This window comes from Desmodus rotundus, chromosome 5 (assembly GCF_022682495.2).
Source record: "Desmodus rotundus isolate HL8 chromosome 5, HLdesRot8A.1, whole genome shotgun sequence".
In the NCBI taxonomy this organism is placed as follows: domain Eukaryota; kingdom Metazoa; phylum Chordata; class Mammalia; order Chiroptera; family Phyllostomidae; genus Desmodus; species Desmodus rotundus.
In genome coordinates this window covers 65,023,520-65,051,320 of record NC_071391.1, presented here as the reverse complement: position 1 = coordinate 65,051,320, position 27,801 = coordinate 65,023,520, and the positions used below count along the sequence as shown (strand labels likewise).

The following is a 27,801-nucleotide window of genomic DNA, read 5'->3' as shown; positions in this document are numbered from 1 at the left end:
CAATGAAGTAAGGTATGCAAGGGTCTCTGGGATCCCTTGTGTTGCTGCTGTTTAACAGTGAAAACAAATGTACTTACTAGAATATGAAGATAAAGATCGAGTAAGCATGTGGCTTAATGTTTAAAAAGGCAGTTTTATTCCCCACTTACTGATCAAAAGCCATAGCTGCCTAATACATTTAAAACTAGAAAACTATTTGATTCGATGACATCCTGACTACTATAGGATATCAAAATAACCAACTGATGTATATGCCCAGACCCACAACTTTGTATTTACTGAATAGCCTGTTACGGATAAAGTTTTGGGTTATATACACCAGTTATTGGATATACTAGGGTAGTAGAGACGTCACTTTTAAGTCAAAAGCTAGATATGATTAAGCTTAGTGAAGAAGGCATGTCAAAGCTGAGAAAGGCCAAAAACTAGGCCTCTTGCACCAAACTTGCAGTCAGCCAAGTTGTGACTGCAAAGGAAAAGTTCTTGAAGGAAATTAAAGTGCTATTCCAGTGAATACACAAATGGTAAGAAAGTGAAACAACCTTATTGTTGATCTGGACAAAATTTTAGTGGCCTGAATAGAAGATCAAACCGGCCACAACATTCCCTTAAGCCAAAGCCGAATCCAGAGCAACACCCTAACTCTCTTCAGGTCTGTGAAGGCTGAGAGGCGAGGAAGCTGCAGAGAAAAAGTTTGAAGCTGGAAGTTGGTTCATGAGGTTTTAAGGAAAGAAGCCTTCTCCAAAACAAAAGTGCAAGGTGAAGCAACAAGTGCTGTTGTGCAAGCTGCAGCAAGTTATCCAGAAGATCTACTAATGCAAATGGCTACATTAAACAATACATATTTAGTGTAGATGAAACAGCCTCACATTGGAAGATGCCACATATATAGGACTTTCACAGCAAGAGAGGAGAAATCAATGTCTGGCTTCAAAGCTTCAAAGGACAGGCTGCCTCTCTCTACTCGTCTGTGCTCTATAAATGGAACAACAAAGCCTGAACAGCAGCACATCTGTTTACAACATGGTTCACTGAGAATTTTAAGCTCACTGTTGAAACCTACTGCTCAGAAAAAAATTCCTTTCAAGATATTACTGTTCAGTGACAAAGCACAGGGCCACCCAAGAGCTCCGATGGAGATGTACAATGAGATTCATGTTGTGTTCATGCCTGCCAACACCACATCCATCTTGTACCCCATGGATCAAGAAGCAATGTTGACTTTCAGGTTTTATTATTTAAGAAATATGCTACCTATGACTAGAGCTGCCATAGAGAGTGATTCCTCTGATGCATCTGGGCAAAATAAATCGAAAACCTTCTGAAGGGGCTCACCATTCTAGACATTATTAAGCACTGTGAATGGAAACTGACACGACAGTCATTTATGTCATGGGAACTGAAATGGATGGAGCCAGGAGGTCAGGAAGAGGCTACCTTATGATCACCCTACCTGTGAATTTTTGAGACCACATCCTGAACTTCACTTACGCTTCACCACGGCAACAAGACTATCTGAACTCTATCCTGAAAGGAGCCAATCTAGCTCACCAGTCTGTATCTTTCATTTGCATAGAGGATCTAAATGAGGTCTGAATTCTTGGACTTGCCTGCTTACCACAGAGCAGTGATTTTCAACCAATGTGCCACAAGAATTTTTAAAACATGCAATACCTGACTATTTAGTCACAGGCGTTGACCACTTTTCCTTTCTGTCAAATAAAAAAAATGACGACAACCAACACCATAGCCATCTGGTATGAATGAATCAAAATTGTAACTATTTTTTGTAGCGATAGTTAAAAAATATATTGCTTGGTGTGCCGCAGAATTTTAGTAATTGGTTTGTGTGCCATGAGATAAAAAAAGCTTGCAAATCGCTGTCCTAGCCACACGTCTTGGAAGTTGCTTACCTCAGGATCTTACCACGTGGTCCTCCCCTATCCTTTTCAACTAGTCATCACACCCTGTTAGACAGCCAGTAGGAAAGGGTCCTTTGTTACAAAATGTGTGGGGTTTACCTTTAAAAACCCTGCTTTTGCTCTCTTTGGAGTTCAGTTTGGGTTGCTACCTAAATCTGTGCCTCCTGGACTGCAACTGAGCAATTCTTTTTGCTCCATTAAAATGCTTTTGTTCTTCATTATGGCCTAAACTTAGTCTTTGGTTAACACTACTTATGGATGAACAAAGAAAGTGGCTTCTTCAGGGGGAATCTGCTCCTGGGGAAAGAAGCTGTGAAGACGGTTGAAGTGACAACTGATTTAGATCATGTACATTTAGTTCATCAGGCAGTGGCAGGGTTTGAGAAGACTGACTCCAACTTTGAAAAAAGTTTTTGTGCGTAAAATGGCATCAAATAGCATCTCGTACTACAGAGAAGTTGTCTGTGAAAGGAAGTGTAAACTGGTGTGGCAAATTTCATTACTGTCTTATTTTAAGAAATTGCCACAGCCTCCTCAGCCTTCACAACAGCCACCCTGTCAGTCAGCAGCCATCAACATTGAGGCGGGACCCTCCACCTGCAAAAAGGTTATGATTTGCTGAAGGCTCAGATGATGGTTAGCCTTTTTTAAGCAATAAAATATTTTTAAATTAAGGTATGTACTTTTTTTTTTAGACAATGCTATTACACACTTAATAGACTGCAGTATGGTATAAAGACTTTTATATGCACTTGGAAACCAAAAAACTCGTGACTCGCTCTTTTGTGGTGGTCTGGAACTGAGCCCACAATATCTCCAAGATATGCCTGCATATGTTGATGAAAAATAATTCAAAAAGCAGTGACTGCATATTTGCATATATTAAGAAATTATGGGGACTGATGTCACCAAGATGGTGACATAGGGCACTCCTGACTTTGTTCCCCCATAAGATCAACTAACAAGTATTCACGGACAAGACACCACTGAAAGAACCCTAGAACACGGGGGTGCAGTGGGGATGGTGTGGGTGGTGTGCATGGGTGACTGTCTGTCTGTCTGTCTGAAGTACTCCTTGCACCACAGAGACCAAGACAGACCGCATTAGAAGAGTAGCAGGCCACATGCCCCACCCCAGGATGGCACAGAGACAAGCTGAGAGGTCTCCCCTGTACCTATTTCATTCAACAGGAAAAGAGAGCCCAGGGTGGACATTCAGCTCCCCCAGAATTGTGGGTTGCATCTTGGGAGCCCTACTTCTGTCTCGCCCCATGGGGATTTCCCAGGAATCTGTGGAGCTCAACCACTGGAAATCTGATTGTGATGGGGAAGGGGGTGGGGCTCGCAACAACTAGCACTTGGATCTCGGCAGACGGAGTCCCTACCTGCAGGGCCCAAGTAGTAATCCAGACCAGCAGCTATGCTCATCTGCAGAACCGAGTCAGTGTGGTACAGCCTGACTAGGGAATGGAGCAGGGTGCACGTCTACCTGATTCAGGGCTTAAAATGAAGGATTTACCAGTCCTGGAGCCTCATCCACCTTGCCGCAGGCAGGGGAGTTGAGTCATAGCCCTTCCCACTGCTGAGTGAAGCTTCCAACCCTGCCCAACCAGAAAGAAGGGCAAGAACACCTACAAGCTGCATAGCCAGCAATGCTTGAGCAGAGCCCAAAAGGCAGAGCTGATAGTCTGCCAAGCAAAGCCAGTGGCCCTAATTGGCCAGTGAGGTTGGGGCACCGGTCGGCTAGAGTCTTACTCGCCTTGGACTTGGTTCTCCCACTGCAACTTACAGGGAAACTAATGCATGGCCCTGCCCATAGGCCCTCAGCCCACCCAGCCAGGGAACCTAAACTGAGCGTATGCAAAGCTGTGCGGCCATCCAACAGCCAGGCTTACAGTGACACTTGAACAGAGAGCATAGTTGGTGGCTTTCACTGTCTGTGGAGCAAAGCCAGTGACCCTTTCTGGTCAGGGACTTCGGTGAACACTCTTGCCTGATTTGGGTCCCCAAACAAGCTGTGGGGGCTCCAGGGCTCATCCCGCTGCCCCATTAGGGCAGAGAAGCTAATTCATAGCCCCACCTACTGCTTTGTATAGTTCCCAGTCCCAACCACTAAGAAACCCTGACCAGAGAACCCAGACTACCAAGGATCCCATCCTACAACCTCACCTGGGCAGGGAACCAAGCCAGCAGTACCAACTGGCTGTTCTCAGCCAGCAGGACCCCACCCTGTCCATTGACCTCAAAGCCCAGACAGTGACCTCACCCAGAACAGACCCTGAGAGCAAGCCCCACATGCCCAAAGGCGTTACCAGCAAACATGTCTAGAAACCCAAACTGACCTGATTGATGAACTGTCTCCACCAAAGTGAACCTGTCAAGTCTGGAAGAGGAGACAGCTTATTCAAATGTAGGTACCAACAGAAGTAATCACGGATCACAAAAAAAGGTAACTATGGCACCCCTAAAAAACCCTAGTAAAGTGCTAATAAATAATTCTAAAAAAAGGGAGGTCTATGAACTCTCAAATAATTCAAAACAATCGCCCAAAAGTTTAGTGAACAAGAACACACACAGAGACAACAAAATCGGGAAACAGTCATGAACAAAAAGAGAAGTTCAACAAAGAAATAGAAACCATCAAAACCAAAACACACACAAACCCTACAGCTGAAGAACACAGTGACTACGGTGAAGAATGCAATATATAACTTCCAAGCAGGTCACAATGCAGAAGAATTGGTGACCTAGAAGACAGAACATTTGAAAGTATCCAGTCAGAGGAGCAAAATGAAAAAAGGAAAGAGAGTGAAGAAAGCCTACAGGACTCATGGAACACAATCAGAAGGAACAATATCCACAGTATAGCAATTCCAGAAAAAGAAGAGAGGATAAAATTTAAAAAACACCTATTTAAAGCATTAATGGCGGCAAACGTCCCAGTCGGAGGGTGGAAATGGACATCTGGTTTCATGAGGCCCAAAAGACCCCAAATATTTTAGTTTGAACTCGAACGGGGTTACACTGAGACGCGTCACAGTTAAGCACTGTTTAATGATGGGGATGCATTCTAAGAAATGTGTCATTAGGCAATTTCACTGTTGTGTGAACCTCACAGGTGCACTTACACAAACCTAGATGTTAGAGCCTACTACACACCTACATCACAAGGTAGAGCTTACTGCTCCCAGGCTGCCAGACTATGCAGCATGTTACTGTTACAAACATGAGAGTAAATCAAACACTGGAGAAAAGTATGTGACCGAGAGAGCCAGTAAAGATGAGAGGCAGCAGCCTCTGTTATGCTGCCAGTGTAACAGAGCACACGTTTTACAGCAAACGTTTTTACAATTAGAAAGAGTACACTCTAAAATAGCAATAAGTATACTAAATATACTAGTAACAGTTGTTTGTTGTCATTATCAAGTGTCATGTACCGTACATGACTGGAAGGAGCGTATTTTTATACAGCTGGCACTGCAGTGGATTTGTTTACAGCAGCATCACCACAAATACATGAGTAATATGTTATGCTATGACGTCATCATGGCTATGACATCACCAAACAATAGGAATTTTTCAGCTGCATTATAAACCTATGGGACCACCATTGTATATGTAGTATGTTGTTGACTGAAATGTTGCTATGTGGCTTAAGACTCTATCATTAAACTGTCAAAAGTCAAAGAAGGACTTTTGAAAGCAGTGAGAGAAAGGAGAGAAATGACATACAAGGGAACACCTCTCCCCACCCCCATGAGACTATCAAAGGACTTCTCAACAGAAATGTTTCAAGCCAGGAGACGATGGTATCATATACTCAAAATATTGGGGGTGAGGGAACATCTGCCAACCATGACTTCTATACCTGGCAAAGCTGGTTCTTTAAAGAGACAGGCTTTCCTGAACAAGAACTGAAAGAGTTCATCACCACTAGACCTGCTTACAAAAAAAGCTAAAGGAAATTAATTGACTTAAAGGAAAAGAATGCTAACTGACATCATAAAAACATAAGGTAACATAAAACCCACTGGTAATGATAAATATATGATTTGTATTACAAAGCTACGGTAACCAAACCAGTATGATATTGGCATAAACAAAGACACATAGACCAATGGAACAGAATAGAGAGCCCAGAAATAAATCTGTGCATATCCGGCCAACTGATGTTGACAAGAAAGCCGAGAATACACAACGGAGAAAAGACAGTCTCTTCAATAAATGGTGCTGGGAAATTGGATATTCACTTGCAAAAGAATGAAACTAGACACCTATCTTACACCATTCACAAAATATAACTCAAAATGAATTAAAGACTCAAAATTAAGACCAAAAACCATAAAACTCATAGAAGGTGGTCAAAAGGTACAAGCTTCCAGTTGTAAGATAAATTAAGTACCAGGAATGTAACGTATAATATGATGACTATAGTTAACACTGCTGTGTGGTATATATGAAAGTGAAGAAAGTAAATAAACCCTAAAAAGTGCTTGTCACAAAATATTTTATTCACTATTTTTTTGTTTTTGTTTTTTATGTACATTTTTGTATCTATATGAAATGATGGCTGTAACTAAACTCAATTTGGTAATCATTTCATGATATATGTTAAGTCAAATCATTACGCTGTACACTGTAAATTTATACAGTGCTGTATGTCAAATATACCTCAATAAAACTATAAAATATTAATTTCAGGTGTAATGGTATTATTTAAAAAATTGTCCTCATGTTCATATGTGAAATACACAATCTCAACATGCACATCTTCGTGATAAAAGCTACCTAAGTATTCCTTAAAGCCAAGTTTTAATCCAATTTACTCTAGAGAAAGGCATAAATGATTCTCATTCCATTATTTGTAAAGTTACTGCCATTTGTTTTCTCTTTTTTTGTCACACTGTGATGATGTTAAAGAGTTAATGGAATGAGTTAACCTGGAATGAAAGTCAGCTTTAATGTTGCAGAAAAGCTTCACAAACAATCCAAGAACAATTGTTAATGCATGAAGTAAGTTGTGCAAAGTGTAATAAAGTCTCATATAAGTAGAATAAAAAGTCTTATAAATGGAATTCCCAACTATTTTCTATAGCTATTAATGTAAATAACTATTATTCTTGTTTCTGAAACTTCTCAAAGAAATTGTACATTTTGGAGGGTTAGTCCCCACTCTCCTTGTCAGCTAATGAAGTGGGTTTCTTATCATATTTAAACAACGTTAATCACAGTAACAAGAACATGGTACTACTAAAGTAACTACTATTGCTGTGTCCCTCTGTTTGTCCCTTATCTTTCCTTATCCTGACCGAATCTCCTGAAAAAAACAAAACCAAAAAACCCTGTTCTCTGGATCACTGAATATTTTGTTTTGGGTGGGGTGGGGGGGGGCGCGGGTCTTTTACAGGATGGTGGGGATATCCCAAGATAAGCAGAATCACTACTTTCTGCATGTCCCCACTAGTTAAGATTTTATAATTCTTACAAAAAATAAAGACAAAATAAACGGACTGTTACTGCAAAAGCATCCATGTTTTTCACACACTTGCCAAAGGCTACTTAGGGAGAGCAGCCTCCTTCAGCCATTCTCAAAGTCAGTGATTCTCAACCTGTTATACAAGGAGTGACAGAAAAAAACCAATTAACGTATAAAAAATTGTGTACTTATTTTGACATGTTTAGACTTTAGTCACCTTCAAAGTACTCTCCATTTGATGCAATACACCTATCAAGATGTTTTTTCCACTGCTCAAAACAGTTTTTGAACTCATTGGTTTTTAGGCCTTTTAGGGTTTCTGCCATTTTTTGTTTTACCTTTTCCACACTGGCAAAATGTTTCCCTTTGAGGACTTTCTTTCACTTGGGGAAACAAAAAATGTTGCTTGGGGAGAGATCAGGTGAATAGGGAGGGTGGGACATGGGGGTCATGTCATTTTTGATCAAAAACTGAATATTCAGCACACTATTGGCAGGTATGCTTTAAATCAGCCATCATAAAATGGGTAAATGCACTGAAAGAGTTTTCAAAAAATTCACTGAAGCCGAATGCAGCCTCTCGCAACACCACCAGCTGGTACAGTGATACAGATGGGTTCCAAGAATACTCACCTAGTGGGGGAGCCTGTACCACAAGGGGCCTAACCTCCAGAAGATAATTCTGGTTTTTTTGGGTCCCCCCTTCTATATCAGAATCACTTGGGCATGTTTTCATGCTATTCCCCACCCCAGATTTAACTGTTCTTAAGTGGAATCAACACCAGCATTTTTAACATTCCAGGTAATTCTAAGGTGCTACTAAATTTGAGAAACATTGCTATAAGGTTTCTTACAGTTCAAGGTTTTACAATTTTTTTAATTAAAATGGAATAACTACAAGATGACAGTTTCTGAGATTTATCCTGCCAGAAACCTCTTTAATAACTGGATCGGGCAGGAAGTTAAAACCACCTAGTTTTAGTGCTGTCAATGCCCCTCCCCCCAATCCTTCTCAAAGACAAAAAAGCATATAAAAAGGGATTCTCTTCCCTTTCTACTTTATCTAAGGCCCAATTCTTTGTCCTTACTTTGTTGTCTTTCCTCATGTGGCTTTCCCACTTCAGACATGGATCAACCCACTCTCCCCTTCCAGCCTGCTGGGAGCTCCCAGCTGTGCTCATTCTTAACTTCTCCCCACCCCCATAGTAATCCCCCAGATATGGGGTGGCCAGGTGTCTGATTTTGACTGGGACAATAAAACATTTGATTTGAGCTCAAATTCAAACACACAGCCACACCCAATCCATCAGCAAAATCTCTCTTCAATCTCCACTGCTACCACCCTGGCCCACCATCCACTTGTACTGATTTGTTTAAAATCCTGCAATGGTTTCCCCACTGCATTTATATCAACCCAAACTCCCTGAAGGACTGCAGCAATCCCCAAAACACCTTTGTCTGGTTACCTTCATTACCTCTTTTACGTCAGTACAGAGCACGGATGTTCCTGCCTTGCCAAAATATCACATGGCCCAAACATCTGAGGCATCACCTCCTCAACAGGGAGAGTGACCACAGCAGAGGCCTGGCGAGCCAGGCAAGGCCCTCTGTGTCCTTTCAGACCTGAGTCCCCTGTCTATCCCCTTCCACACACCACTCCCGGCATCAAGGCCTGGTTGGAGGGGCTTTATCTGAACAGAGAAAAAGAAAACAGAATTGCCTAGAGACACAGTACAGGCATGTCACAGAGACATTGAGTGTTCAGTTTCAGACCACCACAACAAAGAGAGTTATAATCTTTTCACTGGTGGAGCATCTTGCCTTCAATTTGTAAAAAAAAAAAAAAAAAAATCCAACACGTGCAAAGTACAAGAAAGCTAAGCGTGATAAAACAAGATGCAACTTCCGGTTAAGATGGAAGCGTAGGTAAACACGCTTTGCCTCCTCACACAACCACAGAAAAAAATTACAACTAGACCTCAAAACAAATAACACGCAGAACAGTCAGAAAATTGAGCTGTATGGAAGGCTGACAACCAAGGATTTAAAGAAGCCACATTCATCTGGACCAGTGGGAGGGGTGGAGAGGTGTGGAGACATGGTGTGGAGCAGAAAGGTGGCAGTATGGGTGGTCCAGCATTCACATGTGGTGGATAAAAATCAGGAGGAACACCTTCAGAGTGAGTGATCCAGCCCCACACCAGACCACCCAGCCCTGGGTTCCAGTGCTGGGAGGATGAATCTCCATAACTTCTGGCTGTAAAAACCAGTGGGGGATGGAGAGGCAGAAGAAACTGCTGGATTTTCAGGAGACTCCATTTAAAGGGCCAGCACAAACTTAAGACATACACAGACCCACCCACTCTGGGATTCAGCCCCAGGGCAATAGCTGGAAGGCGCCAGTTGCACAGGGTGAGTGCCAGGCAAACCTCAAGAAGCCAGGCAGCATCACAGTCCACTCTCCAAACCCTCCTTCCCACAGAGCCATAAGGCAGTGAAATGGGTTGCCTTGCCCTGGTGGTTACCTAGGTCTCCGCCCTACACAATTTACAGGTGTCTTTTTTACAACAGGCCATGCTACTAAGACAAGGAGCCAAAGTGGCTCCACCTAATACACAGAAACAAACACAGGGAGGCTGCCAAATTGAGGAAACAAAGATATATGGCCCAAATGAAAGAACAGAACAAAACCACAGAAAAAGAACGAAATAAAACGGACATAACCAAGGTATTAGATGCATAGTTCAAAACACTAGTGATCAGGATGCTCAAAGAATTCATTGAGTATGGCAACAAAATAAAAAAGACCCAGGAAGAAATGAAGGTTATATTAAGTGAAATTTAAAAAAATCAACAGGGAACCAACAGTGGAGGGTAGGAAGCCAGGATTCAAATCAATGATTTAGAACAAGAGGAGGAAATAAGCATTCAACCAGAACAGCAAGAAAAAAGAATTTTTTTAAAAAGAGGATAATATAAGGAGCCTCTGGGACATCTCCAAACGTACCAACATCCAAATCATAGGGGTGCCAGAAGGAGAAGAGGGAGAGCAAGAAATTGAAAACTTATTTGAAAAAATAATGAAAGAAAACTTCCCTAATTTGATGACATACCAAATTAGGAAATAGACATACAAGTCCAAGGAAGCACAGAGAGTCCCAAAGAAGTTGGACCCGAAGAGGACCACATGAAGACACAACGTAATTAAAATGCGAAAAGTTAAAGAATCTTAAAAGCAGAGTTACCTACAAAGGAGTTCCCATAAGACTGTCAGCTGATTTCTTAAAAGAAACTTTGCAGGCTAGAAGGGGTTGGCAAGAAGTACTCAAAGTGATGAAAAGCAAGGTCCTACAACCAAGATTACTCTATCCAGCAAAGCTATCATTTAGAATGGAAGGGCACATAAAGAGCTTCCCGGACAAGGTAAAACTAAAGGAGTTCATCATCACCAAACCATTATTACGTGAAATGTTAAAGGGACTTATTTATAAAAAGAAGACCAAAACTATGAACATTAAAATGGCGACAAACTCACAACTATTAACAATCTAAAAAAATCAAACTAAGCAAACAACCAGAACATGAACAGAATCATAGATATGGAGATCACTTGGAGGGTTATTAGCTGGTAGGAAGTAGGGGAGAATTGGGAAAAAGGCAGAGATTAAGAAGCATAATTGGTAGGTACAAACTAGATAGGGAGATGTTAAGAATAGTATGGGAAATAAGAGAAGCCAAAGAACTTATATGCACAACCCATGGATGTGAACTAAGGGGAGATGATAGCTGGAGGGAATGAGGGTACCAGGCAGAGAGGGGCAAAGGGAGAAAAACTGGGACAGCTATAATAGCATAATCAATAAAATATATTAAAAAATAAAAAATAAAATAAAACGAGATGCCTATAGTACAATTATGGCAACTCTCCCATTAACATTAAGCCCTGTTCTCCCTCACTGTACAGAGTGCAGGTGGTGATTTATTTTGACCAACGGGCTCCCAACTTCTCTTGCAGGTAAGCAGGAGTTAGCAAGCACAAAAACTGGTTTCCTTTTCACAGAGCATTCTTTTATCTTTTTTTTTTTTTTTCCATCAAAAATGTTGGCCAGGTCCTGGGGATGGGGTGGTGGTGAAGTCAGCGTTGCCCAAGGAGCTGACTTTCTGTTCAGGAAGGGAGGGAGACTTACATAAAACACCACACAAACAGGTACGGTCTTCCGAAGGCCTGTAACTAGAGGTCAAGAACTGCCCCCCCAAGGAAGCAGAGCTAGAGCAGAGACCTACAGGCTAAATGGGTGCTAACAAGGGAAAGGCATGGATAGGAGGGAACAGCTCTTCAGGGAGTGAGAACAGCACAGCCGTCCTACCTTGAAGATTCGGTTCCAGAACACTGCAATAGAACAATTCGTTATCTTTTTGCTGGTGGAGGACTTGCTTTCAATTTTTTAAAAAAAGCAACATCAGTGAAGTGCAATACAGTGAAGCACAAGAAAACAGGCAGGCCTGTGTATAAAGCCCTGTAGCAGAGAGCTTCGCAGGAGGGATCAAAAACAGGGTCACCGTGGATGGAGAACAATGAGAAACACATTTAATTTTAATGCCAGCTGCTTTACATGTATCTCACCAATCCTGTGAGGTAGCTGTATTTCACCAGCTCAATTTTACAGAGGAAACTGAGGCACAGAGAGGTTCAGTAACTGGCCCGGGTTCACTTAATAGCAATGCAATTATTTTCCCCTTAGTATCTTCCCCCAAATACAACAAAGCACACATACTGGGGGGCAAGTACCAGAACTAGGGAATCAAATTCACCGTGAAGTAAAAAAAAAAAAGAAAAAAGTAGTCCAACCAGTTCTAACTGAACAGTCAGGTAATATATTAAAATTGTCATTTTTCAACTAGCTATTTCCTGTCATAAGATGTACCCATAATGACAATGTTTTGTAAGAGTGGGCTAATTCTCATTTTAAGAAACTGTACCTATGTAATTATGTTTGAGATTTTAAAAAAACCTTAAAAATACTTGGTGAAAGTAATCTGAATAATAATTAAAAAATGCTTGACCTGGCAAGTGTGGCTCAGTGGACTGAGCACAGGTCTGCAAACCAAAAGACTGCTGGTTCAATTCCCAGTCAGGGCACATGCCTGGGTTGCAGGCCAGGGCCCCAGCTGGGGGTGTGAGAGAGGCAACAGGTGGATGTATTTCTTGCATATCAATGCTTCTCTTCCTCCCTTCCCACCTCTCTAAAAATAAATAAATAAATAAAATCTTTAAAAAATGTTTTGCTGTAACAGTGTGGTGATTGGTGGGGGGAGGAGTGTATAAGGGGACTTAATGGTAATGGAAAGAAATATAAAAAAGACTAAATAAAAAAATAAAAACATAAAAAGTGCTTTGCTGTGGTTTCCAAAATTTCCATAAAACTATATATAAGTATTTATAATCAGAAAAGAAATGAGTAACGACACAGACAAGCTAACAAAATGACAACCTACCCTGTATTTTGCCACATATAATGCACACTTTTTGGCCCAAATTTTTGAAGGAAAAATAAGGATGCATATTGTACATGGGTAGTACTAATTCTGTATCCATATAAATGTTTTTAATTCTTTTATTTATGCTTATGCATTAAAAGTGTAACTCTGGAAAGCAATAATGATATCCATATGCAAAATAATATTCTGGAATATAATTGGTTTTGTTCCTAAATATAAATAAATAAAATACTGAATTAAAATATTAAAGGGAAAGATTTTTTTCCCTGCAAGTTTGGGCCAAAAACGTGGCTGTGCATTTATACATGGCAAAATATGGTAATTAATAAAGGAGTAAGGGATGTGAACAGACATTTCTCACAAGAAGAGATACAAATAACCAACAAGCACATGAAAAGATGCTCAACATCTTTCTTTCTGCTCAACGTCTTTGATTTCTGTCATCAAAGAAATGCAAATCAAAACCACAATGAGATACTGGTTCACGCCCACTAGGACGGCTAGAATAAAAAAGTTACATGATAACAAATGTTGGTGAGGATGTGGAGAAATCAGAATACTCATACTTGCTTGTAGGAATGTAAAACTGTAGCCAACAGTCTGCAGCAGTTCATTAAACAGTTATGTATGAGCCAGCCATTACACTCCCAGGTATATGCCCAAGAAAAATGAAAACTACGTCCAAATAAATGTTTACAGCAGCATCATTTATAATAGCCAAGAGGTGGAAGCAACCCCAGTGTTCTTCAATGATGAATGGACAACCAAAATGTAGTACAGGGTTGTCCAAAAAGTTTGCTTAGTTTTTCCCTATGATGGCTCTAATAGTGCTTAGTTCTCTTTAACTTCATTCAAAACAATTTTGGTAGATTTTATTGTGACAGCTGTCATTATCAGCATGCATTTTTAAAAAACTTATCAAAACTGGTAAATTTTTGCACAGCCATTTTAATACTGAAGATAGAAGAAAACACTCAACATTTCTTGGCATATTATACTTTATTATTTCAAGAAAGGTAAAAACGCAACTGAAATGCAAAAAGAGACTCGTGCAGTATATGGAGAAGGTGCTGTGACTGACTGAACGTGTCAAAAGTGGTTTGCAAAGTTTCTTAGTACCATTGACATTTGGGCCAAATAATTCTTTTGCTGTGGGGCTGTCTTATGCATTGGAGGAAGTTTTAGCAGCACCCCTGGCCTCTACCCACTAGAAGCCAATAGCGGGAGACTGCCAACATACTCAAAATATCCAAACCAATAAAATTATTGGTGAAAATGAAAAATGTGTTTTTATTTCATGGAAAAAACTAAACCGACTTTTTGACCAACCCAATACATACACACATTGGAATATTATTGAGCCATAAAAGGGAATGAAGTACAGATACAAACCACAACTTGGGTGAACCTTGAAGATATTATGCTAAGTCAAAGAAGCCAGTCACACACACGAAAAACATACTACATGACTCCATTCATAAGAAAGTCCACATAAGGGAATGTAAAGACACAGAAAATAGCTCCGTGCTGTTTCGGCTGGCTGGTGTGGTGGGGCGGGGAGCAAGAGGATGACAGGTAAAGGCTACTAGGGTTCTTTCTGAGGTAATGCAATGTCCTACAATCGACTGTGGTCGCACATATCTGTGAATATACCAAGAGCCACTGAACTGCACAGCTGAAAGGAGTGAATTGTGTGTATATGAACTGTATCTCACTGAAGCTGTTTTAAAAAAGAGCCCCCCAATCAATGTGAAAATATTCTCACATTAAGTCATTTAAAGGAATGTAACTCTTCATGAGACTTTTTAAATCGCATCTCAAATTGGCAAATATTAAAATGTTTGGTATTACCCAGTGCTGTTGAGACTATAGGAAACGGGCGCCTTTAGTACTTCTAGTGGGAGTAAACTGGTATAATCTTGGAAGAAAATTTAGCAGTATATCACCAGTTAAAATACATACACCACTGACTTAGCAGTTCCACCACTAGAAAAGAGCACCACAGGTGCCCTTGCAGAAGACGGACCAGGAAGGATGCTCACGGTAGAACTGCCTGAAATAGCAAAGACTGCAAATAACGTCCATGTCCATCAATAGGGAACTAACCGGGTGAGTGGGTGAAGCTGCCTCTGTCCCATGGAATACCATGCAGCCATTAGGAAGGGTGAAGTGCGAGACCAATCGGGTACAGAACAGTGCTTAGCATTACCCATTTATGTAAATAGAAAGCACACATACTATATATGGATTACGCGTAAATTATATTTTGGAAGGGTGCATGTGAAACTGGTAACCATTTTTGGCTTAAGACATTGTAAGAATGGCTGTCCCACGAGGTGAGATAAGAAATACAACAGCACATCTCTGGGTGGAAATAAGGAATCCGGCTTTTGCCTGCTGAAGTACATTTGGAAAAAGGACTGGTGGGGCTCAATGGAGAAAGGAAGACTGGCATTGTGTATTTTATATTTTCACGTACATACCATTTAGACACTTTTATGATGTATATGCATTACTTATATAATAAATTTTAAGCAAAACTACACATTAAGAAAAAAAGACAAGCAAAAAAAAGAAGAGACAAAATGTTAACATCTGATATCAATTACGGCTTAACTCTAATCACTAATCAGACAAAGTCTCTATTGAAGAACTTGATACATGTGGGAAAGTTACTCTTGAGAAATCTTTATGCATCACTCAACGTGACGGGTTGTATTTTAGTCGGAAAGAAGTCATGAGAGTCCACAACTTTCTGTGAAAAGGGAGTATTAAATGGAAAAGATACAAAAAGAAGTGCCATGTATTCATACCCAGTTGAGTCCATTCTCCTTTTCAAGCTAGAATCCAGAGTCGACAAGGACCTACTGTGCATCCAACATGTGCCGGGCCCTTCACAGGCTTTTTTGAAAGACAAGAGAAACCAGGAGTCGGAGTTGGCTTTTCTGCCCTAGGACTACTTTTTGGGAGGGAGGTGGGGGCAGCAGCTGTTTCATCTTCTATATCATCTTTTGTTTTTTGTGCTTTTGAAAAAATATATATTTAAAAATGCCTCAAACTTTCATTTTTTCTCTTATTTTTGTTTTGTACTTTTCAGTGTTTCTGGAATTTTGCATGTTTTCTCAATTCATGTGCTTCCTCCACTGTTTACCTCTCCTAACCCAGTTCACCACACCTCCTCTCCCCACCCACCCCCACAAACCAAACCAACATTCACAGTTCCCTGGATTTTCCCTGAACTTATTCAACAGGCTGGTTAGTTACTCAGCCCCATAACTCTAACCCTTAGAATGATCTAAGACAGTAAATGCTCTCTTTTATAGTTCATACCATAATAAAGTAGAGCAGCAGTTTCTGGTCTGAATTGGGAACATTTCCTTGGGCTCCTAATTGCAACTGTAGGACAGAAGAATATTTCAGGGACGAAAACACCAGGACAGTTCTATTTTATTGTTACACTTGGTGTCTTGGACATGCAGAGTACACAGGAGCACAGTGGCTTAGCATCACTATAGCATTTTAATGTTTTCAGAGCCACGTGCCCCCCAATAAAGAAAGAAAGGACCTAGAGAAGTCAGTGAAATTACCAAAATCCGTATTTCCAGCCTTCTCTTCTGGAGCCTGTTTTACTATGTTTCTGATGTCTCAAAATATAAATCTTGTGTCTTAAATATTGTAATTTCTTACAATATTTTCTGCTTAATTTCCTAGATGTAATAAAATAACTGCAGTACAGCTCCACCCCCGCATGCCGGCCACAGTGACCCCCACCTGCCCGTGTTCCTTGCACACAGAGGCTTGCTTCAGTTTCAGAGCACCCGCGCCAATCATTCCTTGCCCGCAATGCTCTCCCCTCTGGTATCTACAGGGCTGGCTCCTTCCTGTCGGTCAGGCCTCAGCCCGGAGGACCCCGCCCGCTCAGAGAGGTCCTCCCTGACCTCGAACTGGAAAGAGTCCTTCCCTAGTAATTCTCTACCACATTCATTTATATTCATGTGTGTGTGTGTGTATATATATATATATATATATATATATATATATATATATATATATATATATATATATAAAATCCTGTTTATTTTTTTTAAAATCACAATTCCAAACCATCTTCTTTAGTTGTGTCTCTCCTTGTAGTCTGTATCTCTCCACCTGGAAGTATACACTTTATAGAGCAGGGGCTTTTCTGTCTGTCTTGCCACTAGATGCCTGTGCTTAAAACAGTGACTAGCAGAACAGGCAGTCAAAACACACATCTGTTCCCTAAAAAGTGAACATAATATTGCATGATTTTCCTACTCTATATTCCTTGAGACAACATCTGATGATGTTAAAAATTACCAACAGTTTTCACATGCAATTTCAAAAACATGAGTTGAGTACAATAAAATCTTTGAGGAGTTTAAGCAGTTTTAAGTACAAACAAGTTCTTCATAGTAGTTAGGGAAATTCTTTCCTACATAAAATCTCTAGTTAAAAATAAATATCAGTATCTATATGTCCGTCCGTCTGCATCTATCACCATCGACACCTAAAACAACCTGTCAGGCCAGATGGATCTTGCGTAATAGCAGCCTACAACCTAGCAGGAAGTTTCCACTGAATATTTCTTTCATTCACTCCAAATAAGAAGATTTTCCCATAATAAGTAGAAAAAGGTAGTATGGAATATGGAATTATACACCTGATGAATTCTTTCCATTTAAGTAGGACTTTTAGTGTTTCCATTGGGGGCAAAAATTGGAATACAGAATTATCCAAGTAAGTCGTTCCTAAATTTCCACCCTCTCTTCTGCAGAAAATACGCCCAATTCACGTTCATCTGCTCGAATTTGCTAGGTCCTGCCATGTCTATGGAGAACACCAACCCTACCAGAGTAACCCAAGTGACTGAACCAAGAATGGGTTACCAAACCAAAGGCAATCAAGTACAGATGGAACATTAACAGAGATCAACTACTTTGAAACTGGTTTGGTGCAAATAATGCCCAAGGAAGGAGGTTCAAACTGAAGTAGTACCAAGAACCCCTCAAATTCCTCTTTTTGGGGAAGCATAAGACCTAAGGAATCGAGGCTGAATCCTGAATGATAGTGAGCTGTTGCTCTGGCTACTGATGAGACCTGCTGTCCATCCTGAACCATGTCACACTCTTGTATCCTTCCCCAAACTCTTGCTACCAAAAATCATCCGGGCATGTGTCTTCCTTGCACCATAAAGAATAAATTCATCCATCCACAGACCCTAAAATATAAACCCTCTAACTATACATGAAATGGGGGAAATTATTTTCTCCATAATCTGAAAACGTTAACAAGTCTCTGCAGAAGAGAATGTTCAAAGTATGGCTGTGTTCAAATAACAATTAGGGCATTTGAAAAATAAAAGAACCGCTGCACATAATTCAGTGTTACAATTGGAAAGTAACCTTAATTCCTATTTCTTTGACCTCAAGTATCTATCTTACTCTATAAAGAAGAAGAACCCCCCCCCCCCCAGGTATAATAATGGGAAAGATTAGAGCAGGGACCACTCATGTTTACAGGATGTATACAGTGGTTCTTTGATAAAGTCAAGTCAGCGATTACAAAATATGTATTTTGTTCGATAATTCAGTTCAACCAACATGTGTGCATATCTATGTACCGGGCATACTCTTAGGAGGTAGGATAAATAAATCATAGATACCACTTTCAAGGAACTTGGATGGAGACTAAAAAACAAAAGAGCAAAAATATTTACTGAATCCAATGTGGTAAGTCCTATAACAGTGATAGGCACCTAGCGCGGTACCACTGCTGGCAGTCTCCACTTTTTCGTAGAACACACGTCATACAAGAGTTTGCCAAAGAAAGATGTTATGTTCCTTTTGGGATTGGTGCCAAATAAACTGGGCTAAATAACTAACACCAAACAAATTGCTGAATGGTATGTTCAAAAAAGCAATGTTTCAACAATTAGAAGCACCCATGCTACCACAAAAGAAAACACTAAGCATCAGGTCCTATAAAAATTCAACATGTTACATAAGAGTTTTCAAGATTCAAAGAGGATAGGAGGAATGCAAGTTCAAGGAAGTGTTACACATTGAACAACAAAAATTGATTATAATAACTATTATCTGGTTTCTTTGGAAAAAAAATTTGAGGCAATGCTTTCTTTTTTTCCTCAATAAACTTCCCTGAGCTAGAAAGGACATTTGAAATCATCCCACTGACTCTGAAGCTGTTCTCAAAGTATTGCGTTGTTCACGGTTAACATCAGCAATACACCTTGGTATATTATATCTTGGTTGAAAAAAAAATTTTTTAAGATTTTATTTATTTTATTTTTAAGAGAGGGAGAAGGAGAGGGAAACATCAATGTGTGGTTGCCTCTAGCACGTCCCCTACTGGAGACCTGGCCTGCAACCCAGGCACGTGCCCTAACTGGGAATTGAACTGATGAACCTTTGGTTCGTAGGCCGGTGCTCAATCCACTGAGCCACACCAGCCAGGGCAAGTTTTTTAAAGTTAAGGCCACACCACAGTTTCAGGACGTTCAGCAGTACAGAATTAGAGTTAATAAGGGTCAATAGGAAAAGACACCTAAGAATTTGATAAAATATTTTAAGAAAACCCTCCCACAACTGCCCAACAATAATCATTATTACATTTTGGGGTAATCTATCCAGTCTTCCCCCCTCAATAAAAATTTCTCTGTAGAATTACTGAAGCTAAAATAAAAGTATATCCTGACTATGTTCAGCCAGGAACCAGCATGAAAAAGGCATAGATAATGAAAAGCACAGAGGTGAACTGAGAATATGAACTACATGGGACCCATGAGAATAAAAACTCTACGAAGTTGCACAACAATGTGAATGTACCTAATGCCAGTGAATTGTGTACTTAAAAATGGCTCACATCATAAATATTGTTATAGATATTTTCCCACAATGAAAACAAAACATCTCCCCCCCAAAACAAACAAACAAATAAAAACAAAAACAAAACCACCCCTCCAAGAAGCCAGGGCTTGGTCCATTTTGGATCTTAGCATCTAGAACACGGCAGCGTATTAGACACACTCAATGAATATTTGTTACTAAAGCTAGAGAAAATGGGTCTAGTGATAGGATCTGTGTACTTTTTCCCAAGTTTCTACCTCAGTCACCTCTGAAGAACAAGGATAATAAAAAGATAACCTAAATATTGCTTATAATGAACACACCCGGATGGTTTACTGCTGATATTTATGACATCAACCTGGTTCCTACATCTATCTTTCCATGTTAGTGGACTCAGAATTCCAAGGAAGAAATCCATTTCTCCCAAACTGAAAGCACAGGGAAAATGTATCGATAATGTTCCTATAGGGAAGCAAGATGTGTACGTGGCGTCGGGTGGCGGGTGGGTGGGGGAGGGCAGTGCTGAAGTTCGATGGTTGAAATGTAAGCAGGGTCTACTTGGAGTCTATCAAGACAAATTAAGGCTGCCCTGGCTGACCAGCTTGAAGTGACTTGTTTCACTAGCACAACAAGCAGACTTGCGTACTCACATCTGCAAGCGGAGTGCAAAACCCTCACAACTAAAAATGTTCCTCAAAACACAGTATGGCCCTGGCTGGGTAGCTCCGTTGGTCAGCGCATCATCCTGATATGCCACGGTTGTCTATCCGTCCATCTCTTTCTCTCTCCAAAATCAATAAACCCACACAGTATGAAATTCTAATATGCTTTTGGTTTTAGAATTTATTCACATCTTTGCTAGACTGAGACAGACTATTCATCTAGTGGACTATCAGTGATTGATGCCTACGAAGGGCAGCCCTTGAGGTAGGCTGCAGGGATTCATGAATAAATGGTGGTTGAAACAGGTCAGTATACCAGACTTCATGTATGTACCTCCCTGGCTGACAGTTCTTTATGTCTTCTAGACAGATGAAAATCCATTTCTTGAACCTTTCTAAACTCATCTGTTGACTTAGTAGTGGAGCTTTTCAGAAGTGTGGAAAATTTCCATCCTGGAGATGCTATAAAATAAATAGCCTGTGATTAATGGGCACTTAATATTCAACTAAGAACACTGGTAATATATTGTGGTGGTGGTGTGGGGAGGGTAGGTTATTCCACAAGAAGTTCTAATGTCTACTCTTGCCATTGTTGCAATGAAACATATGTCAGTAAATCTGGAACTGTATTATCGGTTTTTCATGAAGAAAACATATAGCTTATGTAACAAACAATTACAAAGTACTTACTATGTGCAAGCCACTGGCTACTTGTGTAATAGCTTTGCCAAAGTTCATTCATCCACATGACCACACAGTGACTGGTAAGAGAGAAACTGATTTCTGCTACTACACCCCTGCTGTTCTGAGTGGAGTGGGCATCATGGGAGGCGCCCTTTCTATTCATGGGTGCCCCCAGGTCTTGTACCACCAACATTCTCTACATTGTATGAAGTTACCAACATTGGAACTTTATACAATGTAGAGAAGACAGATTCACTTTTAATTGGAAGCCTTCTCAGTATGACTCTTAATTTTTAATTAGCACCTTAAAGATTTGGAAAAGGTTTAGGGGATTCTATGTCCCAGGTAAGCAACTTTTTCTGTTGGTTTATTCATCTTGTGTCTTTGTGTAATGGAAAAATTAAATATATATACCACATAGGAAGAGAGCAAGCGCATTACTGTGTTATTTTTCACAAAGACAGCATCCCTCAAAGAAAACCCCTCAGAGTACAAAAAAGGTAAGCAATAACAAGTTTGAAGGATCTTTATTGCAAGTGCAAATTTATTCCTCTTGATGGAACCATAATCCAGAAAAAGATCTGGCGTGAAGGTTAAACTCGAAAAAGATCAAGGTCAGTAGACTATACAGATGTATATAGCGGTAGGTATCAAACAAATACCAATGTTATGAAAAGCTTAGAACATGCCAAGCCTCCCGGGGAGCATGTAACTTGCATTAGCTCATCTAACGCTCCCAACAATTCTGAGACAGGAATATTGTTTTGCAGTGACAGGAACTGAGGCCCAGAGAAGGCCACCCAGCTAGTGAGTGGCAGAGTCTGGATTTGGACCAGGCTGTTTAATTCCAAAGCCTGTGCATGTGAATGCTGAAATGAAACTGTTGATTTTCCACTATAAACCTGTTCTCTCCCAGTCTTTCCAGTTCGTGCACTACCAGTTGTTCAACTCCCAAACCAAGATGTCATCCTTTGATGCCTCCTTCTTCCTCACTCCAACATCCAATCCATCAGCAAGTGACTTCAGTTCCAACCCCTGAATAGATGTAGAATTCATCCACTCAGTCTCCACCATCACATGCCATCATCTTTGGTCTGGACTACTGCAAGAATCTCCCATATCTGTCTCCCAGCTATTGTCACTCTTATGAGGGATGATTTCCTGGCAAGCTATTTTTTATTTTTTGCTTGAGAAAGAAGACAGAATCTCTCCAGCTTTACTAATTTTTCTCCTTTTTTTCAATAAACACACATGAAGTATTTGCTGTGGGCAGGCACTGTTTTTGTACCTAAGAGACAATCCTAAGTACAAGAAGTTTGAAGCTTTACCTGACAGAAGGACCAAATATTCAACTGAATGATGCACTGAATGGACAAAAAAATAAACACAAAACCAACAAACAAAAAGTTAAATTCATGAAATGGCATGGACTCACTATGGATTTATTTCATCTCCTAATTTGGTACACATTAGGGTGGCCTTTGAAGCCTGCGACTCACTTTAGAAAGTCCCTGTTATCTGAAATGCCATGTTCTCCCCAGGCCCCACTCCCCACCAGTCTGAGAACAGTTCAACTATGGCTTGCCTGAGAACTGATACATGTAATCAAAAGAGCTGGAAGTGGCCATCTCCTCCTGACAACCTATTTGAACTCCTTGGATTTTCCATTAAAGAGTCACGAACCCCCTTCTTTCCCCGAAGGTTGCTCAGGGTGGGTTTCTGTCACTTGCCACCAAGACTCCTAGTAATAGCCTCTCCCTTCTCCCTTCCCTTAATGTTTCTCTTGCACTACCACAATCTGTCCTGTTTGCTAACTTGCTCATCCTCTCCCCCACCCCTCAACTCAGGATATTTACGAAGCTATGCAAAAGACTACGAAGGATATTTTAAAAGAAGAATTTCAGTAATGTTTTTTATCCTCTCCCATTATATTCTCCCAGAATATAATGTTTTTTATATTCTGGGCTGTATTGCAGATTTAAGCATTATCACCTTGGTAAGCCAATATCACCTACTGTGGCAAAATGGTTAACTGAGAGTTTGGATTCCAGTCTCTGAGGACAAACATGTATGACAAACAAGACAGAATAAGTTAGGTAATTTCTAAGCCTCAGTTTTATCTACAAAATGGGGATAATACTGTGAGGATTCCATGGGATGTGGTATGGACCCCAATTAGCATAGTGTGAAGTACGTAAAAAAAATGTCTAGTACAAATTAGCTTTATCACTGTATTTCACAATGACACTTTATCAGATTACACGATGTATATGAAGACTAGAACATTTATTTCTCTTTTGAGATATCCTCTATAGAGCCTTTCTTTAGTTTCAAGGTAACATTATTGTCAGTAAAAAATGGATTCCAGTTTATGTTGGTTATACTAGTTCATGAAAAAGGCTTTCGTATGGTTCAGCACTCATTCCAAGTTTTCCAAGTAGCACTAACCTCTTGTGAGACATTGAGTAATAAACAGAACAAGCAGCAAATGTTAAAATAGGGCAAAAAAATCTGTTATGAAGGCAAAGAAAAAGAGCAAGGACACTGTTTCTTTAATCAGCAATTCATTAGGGAAACAAAGAAGATTGCTCTCACAAAATAACAAATACAAAATTATTGGTATAAAATTAGCACCAAGATATACTGTTTCATTCCAGATTGTTCAATTTTACAATAAAACATGTCATAATATTGAAAATGTGATGAACATGACTTACTGATCGTTTTCTTAAATGATCTCAAACTTAGATCCACAAAGCCAGTTTGTCACATGCACAATGCAACAAAGCAAACAAAAAAATCGGCAAACAAAAAAAAATTGGCAAAACAAACAAAAGTTGTTATTGCCTCCCTCAGATTACTCTAGCAAAAGCAGGTGTTGTGTTTGAACCGTCTGGTTTTGCAAGCTGTCCTCTTTTATCTAGATAAACTAATGTCAGGCTAAATATACAGTAGGTGGATAGAATTTAAATCCATGAAAAACCTGACTCCTTTAAAACAACTTATTTTAGTTTACTGACCATTATCCTGACTTCTATAGTAGTTTACAAATAAAATGTAATTTACACAGCAAATCCCAGTTTTCTGGCCTTTTCCAAATAGGGCGTTTTAAAGTCCCCAAAGGGAAAAGGCCTAAAGGGTAAGCCCGTTTCCGCAAGAAAAGTTCTGCCCTCGCTGACGACGTCATGGGGTCCTGACTACCCTCAGCAGTGATGCTAAGGCCGCACAGTTGATGCACTGATGCGCGCCTCCGCTGGTTTTTGGCACACGAGGGGCAGGAGGCGCCCTTCCCACCCGGCAGAAGCCTCACCGGCGCCCGGGAGGGCAGGCTGCGCTTCCCAAAAGCTCCCAACCCGCCACATTAGCCCCAAAGTCTTAACTTGAAAGGTGTGGGGTCATGAGACTAGAAATCATTTGTTCGATACGACACAATTAAACGATAAAACGCCAGGGAGACTCCTGAAAAGTTCCCCAACGACCTGGTAGACATGTTTCCGCAGGAACCGGTAGACATGTTTCCAGCCCACCTACTCTTGAGTACAAAAGAAAGCACTAGATAAAGGGAAAGGTTGGAACAACTAACGTAACACCAGGGGAAGGCTGGTACAATTAACTTGAGCCCTTCGCTGAAGGTCCGTCCTTCGGGTAACTCAACAGGTTACACGCACCCCTCCAGGCTTGCGACCTGGGTTCGCAGAAAAACCGAAGGGATGGACCCGACAATCCGTCCAGCAGGCGGCTCCGGGGCAAGTGCGAGGCCGGCCGGAGCCTCAGTTTCCCCTAGCCCTGTCCAGTCACCTGCAGCCTGGACCCGCGCGTTCGGCGGAAGACACGCAGAACTTTTCCCCATAACCAGATCCCAACTTGGAAACTCCCGCTGGGCAGCGCGCCTCCTCTGCACACGCGGCCTGGCGCCCCCCGCAGCCGCTTACCCGCCGAGTCTCCGCCTTCCACCGCGACCTTCAGCAGCGCCAGCACCAGCAGCGCCCCCACGAAGAGCAGGGCCCAGCTACCTCGCGTGCCGAGCCCCATTGTTCTCGAGGGAGGACGCGGCGGCCTCGTGGGTCCTCAGGCGAGGTGGCAGCGGCGCGAGCTAGAGCGGTGCCCCTACACACGCGAGCCCGTTCCTCGTCCGCCTCCGCCGCGCACGCCTGCCCTCCCACCACCTACCCCGCAGCGAGTCGGTAGGGCGCCGGAGCAGGGCCCGGTGCCGGCGGAGGAGCGAACCCAGCCCGGGTGGTGGGACGGTGCCCTGCGGGAGTCGCGGGGGCGGGGCCGGCTCGCGGGGGCGGGGTTTGCGAGCGTTGGCGCCCGACTCCGCGCCCGACTCTGCTCCCAGCGTCCCCCTCTGATGCGCGCCCCAGAGCCGGGAACGCTCGAGCAAGTTTCCTTTCTTGTCGGAAATGGCAAGTTTTGTTCTCTCCGATAAAAGCTAGCACCACTGCCTCTCCGGATGCTGGGCACACCAGGCTTCGCTGGGCCCGGAAGGATGTCTTTGAAGCGTAGCTTTCGGGTAGGGCACTGCGGTGGGTGCAGCTGAGAGGGAAAATTTGCAGGCGAGGGCCGCAGAGCAGGAAGGTGAAGGAGAGAAACTGGGAGGGCGGAGGGATGGGATTCCTTCTGAGAGGTCCTGGGCCGTTGGCACTTTCCTTTCTTGACCCAGCCTAAGTTGGGTGCAGAGGGGGTGGCGATGACGGACAAATTTCATTGCTTAAGTTTATATGTAAAATATCCATGATCTCTATATCACAAATTGTACCTCATTCCCTTCCACAGGTTCCCTGCATCTCTGGATAAAGATACATTCTGTGAAAAAAGAGATTAGTGGAGTGGGGAGGGATAGAAGGGAACAGAAGAGTTGGCAGCATTTCATAGGCGAGTATAGCCAGCCACCAAGGCTGAGGTTGCACAAATCCCACCTAGTCCCTTCTGTCCTTGGTGTCTGCTGTCCCAGTTCAGATGGAATAATGTGTTTTGAATAGTTTTTGGATAAAGCCATCTTAAGCCCTTGGAGCCAGTTTCACTAATCTGTCTTGACTTGCAGTGCTTCTAAAGTCTGCATCTTCTTTTCGCTGAGAACTGAGAAGCGACCTGTAGCAACCTGTGGCTGATGCAGGAGAAAGACTGGTTTGAGTCCTGGTTTGGATGGGAAACCCTCAGCGAAGATGAAAGACAGAAGGATCCAGGGCACTTAAAATCATGGCGAATCCTCCACCTGCACAGCTCTAAATGTTGCAGGTCTTTGGCATTTGATCCAAATTTTATGAAATAAAAGCCACATCACATTTAACTCTCAAAAATATGTTATGAGAGATAGTACTTTCCGACCTCTATCGATATGGAGATGACCTCTCATAGAGACTAGCATGGGCAATCTCTCCTCAATGTATAGACTTCCACCTGTTGATTCAGCCAAACCTGGCATCCAAAATGGGCAAAAAAGCAAGCACTGCACATTTAGCTTTTGGTTACTCTACTTAATTGGGGAATCTGATGTAGGGGTAAATTGTTTTGATGACTGAGCACTTATCCTGGTATCCAAGCATTTCACAATCCTGGCTAAGCCAGTCTTTCCAGCCTGGGTTTGGCTGCCCATGGACAACGGTGTTTTTTGTTCCTGGCGTTTGCGTACATTGTTCTCTCTGAAATGTCCTCCTCCTTTTCCATTCTCTTCACCAATCCACATCTAACACTTTCTTTAAGGCTCAGTGTACATCTATTTGGGAATCGGGTGGAATATGAGATGATTGCAGAAGTGAAATGAGAAAGTATGAAATACAAGATGTCTACTTGACAATTTCTCCTGGGATTGACCTTGATAGAGAAGCACTCAGACGTTCCCTGTGGTCTGATTTGTGTACCTCAGATATAAATGGGTGTGCCCAGCTTCACTTTGATAATAATAGCACAGAACTGTGGGTTGGCTGTGTTTTTTTCTGGTCTGAGGAGAGGTGAAAAGGGCAAGAAACTGTGTCCTTTCTGCCCTCTTAGAAATTCCTATGAGAGATCTGAACTCTGAGGGAAAATCTAGACCCAGTTTTGTCTCAGGTGCTGCCTCCATCCCCGCACCAACATTTTACTTTAGTGACTCGAAATGTTAATATAACAGCCTCAAAGCCCTTGGCAGTCTAGCTCTCCCCTACTCTTCCAGTCTCATGTATAACTTGGGAAAAAAAGGATGGATTCCAGAGCACACAGAATTTTCGGCTGGGAAACTAAAATGTAGGGTTGGGAGAAGCATGCGGCTTCTTCCCCTTGCTCACCCTGTCGGAAATCAGCTGGGCCATGTCCCAAGAATGTGTTCCTAGGCCGTGGCTGAGGGACAGTGTGGTGTCTTCCACACTGCACGGACAGTCCTGGACCAGGCCCTTTTCTTTCTCTGAGATCAGTGCACAGATACACAGGCCAGAGCGCTCTCTGGCTCTGGGGGCTGGAGCAGCCACAGGTGCCTCCACCCACAGATGGAACCCGTATATGACCAGCTGCAAGAGTTGGCTGCGGCCCGGGCCCCTGGGGTGAGAAGCAGCTGCTGCGTGGCAATGGTGGCACCAGCCCCGCACGTCCGACTCCAGGAGTGAGCCCGGCGTCGGAGAACCATCCACAGAGCAGCCTTGTGCTCTGGGGGGCAGACAAGAATGGAACAGGATCTCTGGGCTTGGTTTGGGGTTTCAGTCT

The 27,801-nt window shown here is 41.8% G+C and overlaps 1 protein-coding gene across 1 annotated transcript in view; it reads right to left on the bottom strand.

Annotated features, from left to right (window-relative positions):
- The window catches only part of TMEM123 (transmembrane protein 123), a 41,727-nt gene extending 16,328 nt beyond the window's left edge, over positions 1–25,399 (bottom strand). Inside the window, exon 1 of the mRNA XM_024574594.3 lies at positions 25,059–25,399. Within this exon, the coding sequence (XP_024430362.2) occupies positions 25,059–25,158 (100 nt within the window). The 5' untranslated portion in view covers positions 25,159–25,399. The remainder of the gene's footprint in view (positions 1–25,058) is intronic.
- Positions 25,400–27,801: the final 2,402 nt, after the last annotated feature.